The following is an 8,150-nucleotide window of genomic DNA, read 5'->3' as shown; positions in this document are numbered from 1 at the left end:
TCGTCGCTCACGTCGCCGAGGAGGTCGTCGATGTGGGAGATGGAGTCCTCCGCGGACCGCACGGGGCCCGCGTCGAGCGACGCGACGGACGACGTCGACACGGGCGACGTCGCGACGACGGCCTCGGCGTCGACGTCGTCCCCGGCGTCGAGCCGCGCCTCGGCGGCGGCGCGGGCCTCCTCCTCGGCGGCGGCGCGGGCCTCCTCCTCGCGGGCGGCGACCTCCTCGAGTCGTCGTTTCTCCGCGGCCTCGGCCTCGAGACGCGCCTGCTCCTCGGCCTCCAATCGCGCCTGCTCCTCGGCGGCGACGCGAGCCTCCTCTTCAGCGGCGACGCGGGCCTCCTCCTCACGGGCGGCGACCTCCTCGAGTCGTCGTGTCTCCGCGGCCTCGGCTTCGAGCCTCGCCATCTCCTCGGCTTCCAATCGCGCCTGCTCCTCGGCGGCGGCGCGGGCCTCCTCCTCGGCGACGGCGCGGGCTTCCTCCTCGGCAGCGACGCGGGCGTCCTCCTCGCGAGCGGCGACCTCCTCGAGTCGTCGTTTCTCCGCGACCTCGGCCTCGAGACGCGCCATCTCCTCGGCCTCCAATCGCGCCTGCTCCTCGGCGGCGACGCGGGCCTCCTCTTCAGCGGCGACGCGAGCCTCCTCCTCGGCGGCGACGCGGGCATCCTCCTCGCGGGCGGCGATCTCCTCGAGCCGTCGTTTCTCAGCGGCCTCGGCCTCGAGACGCGCCATCTCCTCGGCCTCGAGACGCGCCTGCTCCTCGGCCTCGAGCCGCGCCTGCTCCTCGGCGGCGACGCGAGCCTCCTCCTCGGCGACGGCGCGGGCTTCCTCCTCGGCAGCGACGCGGGCCTCCTCCTCGGCAGCGACGCGGGCGTCCTCCTCGCGAGCGGCGGCCTCCTCGAGTCGTCGTGTCTCCGCGGCCTCGGCTTCGAGCCTCGCCATCTCCTCGGCTTCCAATCGCGCCTGCGCCTCGGCGGCGGCGCGGGCCTCCTCTTCCGCCTTCAACCGCGCCTCCTCAGCCTCGCGAGCAGCGACCTCCTCGAGTCGTCGTTTCTCCCCCGCCTCGAGCCTCGCCTGTTCCTCCGCTTCCGATCGCGCCGCCTCCGCCAGCTCCGCCGCTTTGCGCCGCGCGTCCTCCGCCTGGCGCTCGGCCAGCTCGACCTGCCGCCGCTGCTCCCGGGCCCGCTCCTCGAGCCGCGCCTCCTCGGCCTCGAGCGCCGCGATCTCCGCGCGCCGCGACCGCTCCGTCTCCTCGGCCTCGCGGCGCGCCGCGGCCTCGGCCTCGTCGCGCCGCCGCCGGTCCTCCGCCGCGCGCCGCGCCTTGGCCTCCGCCTCGTCGGCCTTGAGCTTCGCGAGCGCCGCGTCGGCCTTGGCGCGCGCGGCCTCCATGAGCCCCATGGTGGCGTCGCGCCGCGTCGACGCCGCGGGCGACGCCGCCGGCGGCGCCGGCTCCTCCTCGGGCTCGTCGTCGGAGAAGGCCGCCGACGCCGCGCGCGCGAGCGCGTTCGCGGTCTCGTGGTGCGGCGAGTGCGGCACGGTCCGCGCGAGCGCCCTCAAATCGTCCAACGACCGCGGGCCCTGCTTCAGCAGGCACGACACCTCCGACGCCGCCACCGCCACGGCCGCGCCGGCGTCGCCGGCCCACTCGCGCTCGACGACGGCGCAGCCGACGGCGAAGACCTCGAAGAAGGCCTTGGGGTCGTCGTCGAACGCTCCCCAGAAGAGCTGCTCCGCGAACGGCGCGTCGCGCGGTGCGCCCAGATCCAGGAAGTCCGCCAGGGCGCCGCAGAGCCCGACGGCCGCCGCGCCGACGGGCACGCCCTTGCGGAAGAGGGCCGCCAGCGTGTCCTCGAAGCGGTCGCCGAGGTCCACGAGGCATCGGACCACCAGAAAGCCGCCCTCCGCCGCCTCGATGTCGGGGTTCGACGTGGAAAACCCAAAGTCCATCCAGGTCTCGGACCGCCGCTCGAAGGCCCGGGGGACGGCGCCCGTCGCGGCGCGGCGCGCCGCGGACGCGGACGCCCAGAGCGCCGCGAGCGCGGCCTCGTAGTCGTCGTTGCCGGCGACGGCTCGCAGCTGGAAGTCGCAGCGGAGCGCGAGGAGCTGGCCCAGGGCCCGCTTCGACGGCCGCTTCGCGTCCGTCTTTGGTCTCGCGAGGCGGCTCCGCGCGGCGCCGGCGGCCGCGGACACGTTCTTCGCGGCGCTCGCCGAGAGGCGCCGCATCGACGCGTACCAGGAGCCCTTGCGCGCGGGCGGCGGCGCCTTCTCCTCGGCCTCCGACGGCCGCCGCACCATGGACGGCGGCGGCGCGTTCATGGCCAGCGGCACCTTCATCGTCGGGTCCAACGCCGCCGCCGCGAAATCCGGCGGCGGCGCGGAGCCCGACGCGCCGTCGTCGTCGTCGTCGTAGCTCGCGCGCAGGTTGACGGTCCGCGGCGGCTCGGCGCTCAGCGCGACGTCGAGCTCCGCCTGGGCGCGGGCGAGCTCGGCCTCGAGCTCGGACGTGATGCCCGAGGGCGGCGCGCCGAGGCCGTCGAGGTTGCGCGTCGCCGCCGCGAGCAGCGCGCTCGGGTCCGGCGCCGGAAAGTCGGCGAAGTCGTCCATGTCGTCCATGGCGATGTCCGCGAGTTCCATGGTGCGGCGCCGCGCGCGCGACGTCGACCGGTGGTGATGGTGGCCGCCGATTGGGCTGCCTCGAGGCGAGTCAAGTGAGCTCACGACTGTGGCGACGCACAGCCAAAGTCCCGCCTGAAGAACCGCATGTTGGCCTTGGCATGAGCTCTAGCCCGCGCCAGGAGCCCCACGGAGGCCCCGCGGCGGTCCCGTCCGCGGCGCATACATCCTACGGAGCCGCGCGGCGATTTTGGGCGCAGGAAACGGCGTGCGCGCGACGACGAGCACTGCCTCGGAAACGGCCCCCGAGAGCGGCTGACAGCGGGCGGCGCTGGACGCGTCGGGCGGTCGCCGCGGGTCCGTAAACCGTCGCGGCGGTCCGTCCATGTTGCGCATGGATGCGGCGCGCGCTCAACTGCGTCGGCCGAGGCCGTGGTCGTGGTCCGCCGCGCGGCCGAAGACGGGGCCCGACGACACGTTCGACGCGCGGACCGCGACCGGATCTGGGTGATTTCATGTCGGCGAAGTGGCTCGTGCAGCTCGGCTATCACTGTGGGTGAGCCGTGGCCCACCGGACCCCGTCAAAAGCGCCACATCAACGATCGAGACCCCCGAACCCGTTTCGAGGGCGGTTTCGGGGGCCGCTCCACGGCGGTCGGCGCGCGGGGGTCGTGGTCCACGCGTGAGGACTTGATCGATTTCGCGGCCAAACATCTCCACGAAGCGATCGGGGTCCAGTCTTCGGGTCCGTCTGGCCATGTCTGGCGCCCGCCGGGCGCGAACGTGGCCCTCGGCGCACGTCGCGCACCCGCTCGGTGGCGGCTACGCGGCGCCCATGGGGGCGGCGGTGCGAAGATATGGGCTCTGAGCTCATCATGTCGATGGGTGAAGGCCGTGGAGCACTCATTAGCGCTGGACCCGACGTGGTTTCATGCGGCGTCGGAATCGCACGTCGACGGAGTCGGTCCTAAACCGACACGTTCGCGCGCGGCGCGCGGTCGCACTTGTGCTCCAGTCACGAGGACATTGGCGTTATCGACGCCCCAGACGGATACCTTTGCGACGTGAGAGGCTTTCTGAGGTCGCTGCGGTCGCTTTGACGGCACGCGTCGCGTGAAAAATCTGTCTAAAACCCAATATGGCTCCTGGACGTGTCACCACGGCCTGAATTCCTAGCCTGCGCCGCGTTTCTTCGTCTCTAGAGGCGCCCGGGTACTGTCGCCGAGGCTCGGCCGAGAGCCGCCCGCTAGAAGGCCGAATTACGAGGTAGGTGCTCCTCCCAAGCGGAGGCCGAACACACACGAGCACCAGATTCGCGAACGGGACAAAAACATCGTTGTCGCTGGAAATTCTTAGCCGGAGGCCATGTAGATCACATGTGACGACGCTCGCGCGCTCGGGCTCGTTGCCGTCGACGTTAGTGACGAGAATCGCAGCGGCAGAGATCATTCGATAGGACTGCAGTGTGTGGGGTCCGCGATCCACAACTCCAACACGTCTTCCGAGGTCACACGATGCTTCCGGACCGAGTTTATGACCCACCGGAGGGATGTGACCAGCACCACGAACGTGTGGCGCTCCAGATGCCGGCGGTCAACGCGTCGGGAATGTCGTCGGCGCCGAGGTTCGGCCGCGCGCGCAGTCACGTTTTGGGCCCGCACGCATCGAACCAAGCACGCGGAATGTCTTACATGGTCACCAAGTCCACGCACAAGGCCCAGATGAGCCAGGAACAGCTTTCCTGACGTGCCCGATTTCGTGGCTGGGAGAGCACGAGATGGAGGCCGTTATTCACGAGCGTGCGGCGCGACGACGGCGTCGTTTTGAGCGGTCTCAACGGCAACGCGTCTCCGTTGGGTACATGCGCCGCGGATAGAACCGGCGCGGGGTCCTCTGGGGGCGCACACGGGCGGCCGCGCGACGCTGAGGAGCGGCTCTCCAGGTACTGCAGGCGGCTCAGCCTCGGACTTTGGGTGTGCGACGAGCGCTCGGCTCCGACGCTTGGCGAAGACTAGTCAAAGCCGCGTCGTCGTCGTCACCATGGCAGACGCCCATGCCCAACGTGATGCTCTACAAGCGACGCCGCACCACGATCCGATCGTCGACGAGATGGGGCCGCCCGTCGCGGGGTTCCTCGGTTTAGCTTCGGCCACTCGCGCCTCTCGCGTCTCGAAGGCGTGGCGGCGCGTCCTCGGAGACGACCTGGCGCGGCGACAGCCAGATACGCTGCAGACCTACTGTCACGGTGACAATTTGCTGAAGGTGCCGCTTAGACCGGGGAGCCAGCCGCGCGTCGACTTCGTCTACAGCGCGTCGCCGTTTTTCGAAACGGCGTTCGATATGATCGCTTGGCAGCCGCAGGTCCTGATCGTCCAGTGCAACATTGGCGAACCCAATGAGCGCAAGGAACGCCATTTCCAATTGTTGATGGATCTCCTCCGCGGTCGCGTGCCCGCAGACTGCTACATCGTCGCTTCGACGTCTCGATCGCGGCACGAAGACGTCTACCACGCTCGCGGAGACGTTGAGAAATTGAGACGCCACTGGTGGCCACTTCACATGACCTGTGTTATGCTGCGAGCGGCGAAGTCGATGCCGCGACCGAGCGTTTTGGCGCTCCCGGCGCACTCTTGGGATCAGTGGAATACGCCAATATGGACATTCGGCAACAACTCTGAAGGCCTCGTCCAACTCCCAGACAGCCTCGATTATCGGAGAACTCCATCTGCAGTCTTTGCCAGAGGGCGGGTACGTGGAAACTTGGCCAGCCGGTTATTTCTGGCTGCCTGGCGCCGCGAGCTCCATCGTCGGCGACCAATGCCCTTGAGTCGATCCCTGGCCTTTCGCGCCACCCTGAGATCGTGGAAAAAAAACGTGAATTCGGAGGATGGTAGCGGCGGCATGGTAGCGGAAAGCGGCATGCTAGCCGGCAAACCGGCGGATCTGCGAGTCGTGAAGTGGTGGTTCCTCGCCGTCGACCATCACGGAGTGCCGATGCCCCGCGAATACGATTCGGATGAGATGGCGCGGGCTATCGAGCCGCCGGCGGATCAGATGCAAACGGATGGCCCTATGTCGACGAATTTCCCCTTCTATCTGCGCGGAGAGCGAGAATTCGCGGCACACAGATGGTTCCGCTTCTGCGAAGAACTACGTGGCCTGCGTCCGCGCTCACCTAATCCCAGGACCTAGCCCCACTGGCACACGTTCGCAGTTTCCGAAGGGTACTATATGTCATAACGAATGAGCCGCGTCTTCTCGCGGCGGGGCGAGCCCAGTCCTCAGGACTTCTGCATGGACCAGTTGGACTCGGCCTCCTGGCCGAAGAGGACGATGGAGATGGTGCCGTCGAAGTCGTTGCCGCGGACCGTGCCCCGGAGCGTGTGCTCCTGGGCGCCCGAGTAGACGCCGCGGGGCGTGAAGCGGTTGAGGCGGAGCGTGATCTCGACGGTCGACGAGAAGTCGTCCTCGGCGACGACTTTCCAGGCGCCGCCCTCGCCCTTCGAGGGCAGGACGGCGACGTCGCCGCCCGGCTTGAGGATGCAGAGGGGCTCGCCGTCGGCGGTCTGCCACTCGCCGAGCATCGCGACCTCGCGCTGGTTTTTGAGGTACGCGGCGAGCTTGTCCGCGGCCGCCGCGCGCTCCTGGACGCGCGTCGCGCCCGCGGCCGTGAGCGCGGCGATCTTGCGCTCGTTGCGCCACTGCTGGGCGCCGGCCTGGGCCGCCGCGCGCGCGCCCATGGACGCCTCGCCCGCGGCCGCGAGCGCGGCGATGCGCTCCGCGGCCGCGAGCGCGGTGAAGGCGGCGTCGGCCTCGTCGCCGGAGTCGATGCCCGCCGTCGCGGCGATCTCGATGGCCTCGCGGAGGTCCGCGACGGCCGCGGCGGCCGGGAACTGGCCGCGCGCGCCGGCCGCCGACGCCGCGAGGCGCGCCCTCGCGGCCTCGACGGCCGCGAGCTTCGCCTTGGCGGCCTCGACCTCGACGCTCGCGGCGCTCACGCCCGCGGCGGCGGCGGTCTCGAGGGCCGCCTCGAGGGAGTCCGCGTCGCCGCCCGCGGTGGCCGCCGCGAGCACGGCGATCGCGTCGTCGACGGCCTCGACGTAGGCCTCGCCGGCCGCGGCCTCGGCGCAGTCGCCGAGGCCCAGGGCCTTGGCCTCGGCGAGCGCCGCGCCGATGGCGCCGACGTCCTTGGCCGCCGTCGCGGCCGCGAGCGCGGCCTTGGCCGCGGCCTCCGCCGCGGCGGTCGCCGCCTCCGCCTCGAGCGCGGCCTTGGCCTCGAGCTTCGCGCGCGCGACGGACGCCTCCTCGGACGCGCCGTCGACGCCCGCGGCCTCGGCGGCCGCGAGGGCCGCCTCGATGGCCGCGGCGTCGTCGCCGGCGGAGGCGACGTTCAGCGCGTCGAGCGCGTCGGCGAAGGCCTGGACGCAGGCCTCGGCGGCCGCGACCTCGGCGGCGGCGACCGCGGGGCCGAGCTTCGTCGCGGCGGCGAGGGCCGCGCCGATGGCCGCGACGTCCTTGGCGGCCGTCGCGGACGCGAGCGCGGCCTTGGCCTCCGCCTCTTGCTCCGCGGAGACCTCGACCTCCAGCTCCGCGGCGGGCGCCGGCGCGTCCGGCGCCTTGCTGACGACGCCGGCGGCGGCGAGTTTGATGCCAAAGTCGGCGAAGGACGTGACGCCGTCGGCGTCGCAGGCCGCGCGCCACGCGGCCGCCGTGATCTCGCCCGCGGCGGCCCCGGTCTCGAGCTCCGCGAGCGCCTCCGCCGCGTCCTCGGCCTGGGCCTTGGCCTGCTGCTGGAGGGCGCGCGCCTCCGCGGCCTGGTCCGCGGCGAGCGCCGCGGCGGCCTCGGCCTCATTGATCGCCGGCGCCGCGATGACGCCGCCGTCCGGCGCGACCATGGCCTTCTTCTTCTTCTTAGCGTCCATGGACACGCTGCGCGCCGGCGACGCGCGGCGCGTGTGCGACAGGAAGCCGCTGGCCGCGGCCAGCAGGCCCAGGAGGAGCGCGCGCGCGGATACCATTGCCGAACGAGACGAGCGACGAGCCAAGTTGAGGCTTCAAGCACGGCGGAGAGCGCCTCGTCACGAGCTCGATACGGGCAATGCTGCTGCTCGTATCCGACCTTGCCCCCGGCCGAGGCTGCCCCGGCGTAACGGAGTGACACAGAGAGCTCTCTTGCTAGCTCTCGTCGTCGCCCATGGCGGACCTGAGCAAGCGGCGCATGTTCTGGGGCGGCGGGCCGGCGGACGGCTCGGCCTGCTTCGACGGGGCCGCGAGCCCGCCCGTGCCCGGCATGACCGCGCCGCAGCTCCCGAAACCGAAGAGCGGCGGCGCCACGCCCGGCGGCGTGAGCCGCGAGTCGTCCGAGGAGGGCAAGACGGCGGAGGTGCCCGTCGCGCGCGAGCCACCGCGGCCCACGCGGCCCGCGCCGGCGGCGCGGCCGAAGCGGCCGTCGCGGCCGCGGTTCGGGGGCGCGGTGCCGATTCTCAAGCCCGCGGCGGCGCCGTCGCCGCGCGCGCCGCCGCCCCAGGACCTGCGGCG

General features: G+C 71.7%; 1 protein-coding gene across 1 annotated transcript in view; it reads right to left on the bottom strand.

Moving 5' to 3' along the window:
• AURANDRAFT_65557 (hypothetical protein) overlaps positions 1 to 2,633 on the bottom strand; it is a gene marked incomplete at both ends in the record, with an annotated part of 7,784 nt that extends 5,151 nt beyond the window's left edge. The window contains 2 exons of the mRNA XM_009040459.1: positions 12 to 158; positions 1,161 to 2,633. Of these exons, the coding sequence (XP_009038707.1) occupies positions 12 to 158; positions 1,161 to 2,633 (1,620 nt within the window). The remainder of the gene's footprint in view (positions 1 to 11; positions 159 to 1,160) is intronic.
• Between the last annotated feature and the right edge of the window lie 5,517 nt (positions 2,634 to 8,150).

This window comes from Aureococcus anophagefferens, assembly GCF_000186865.1.
Source record: "Aureococcus anophagefferens unplaced genomic scaffold AURANscaffold_15, whole genome shotgun sequence".
In the NCBI taxonomy this organism is placed as follows: Eukaryota; class Pelagophyceae; order Pelagomonadales; family Pelagomonadaceae; genus Aureococcus; species Aureococcus anophagefferens.
The sequence above is the reverse complement of the archived record's forward strand: the minus strand, read 5'-3'. Positions and strand labels throughout refer to the sequence as shown.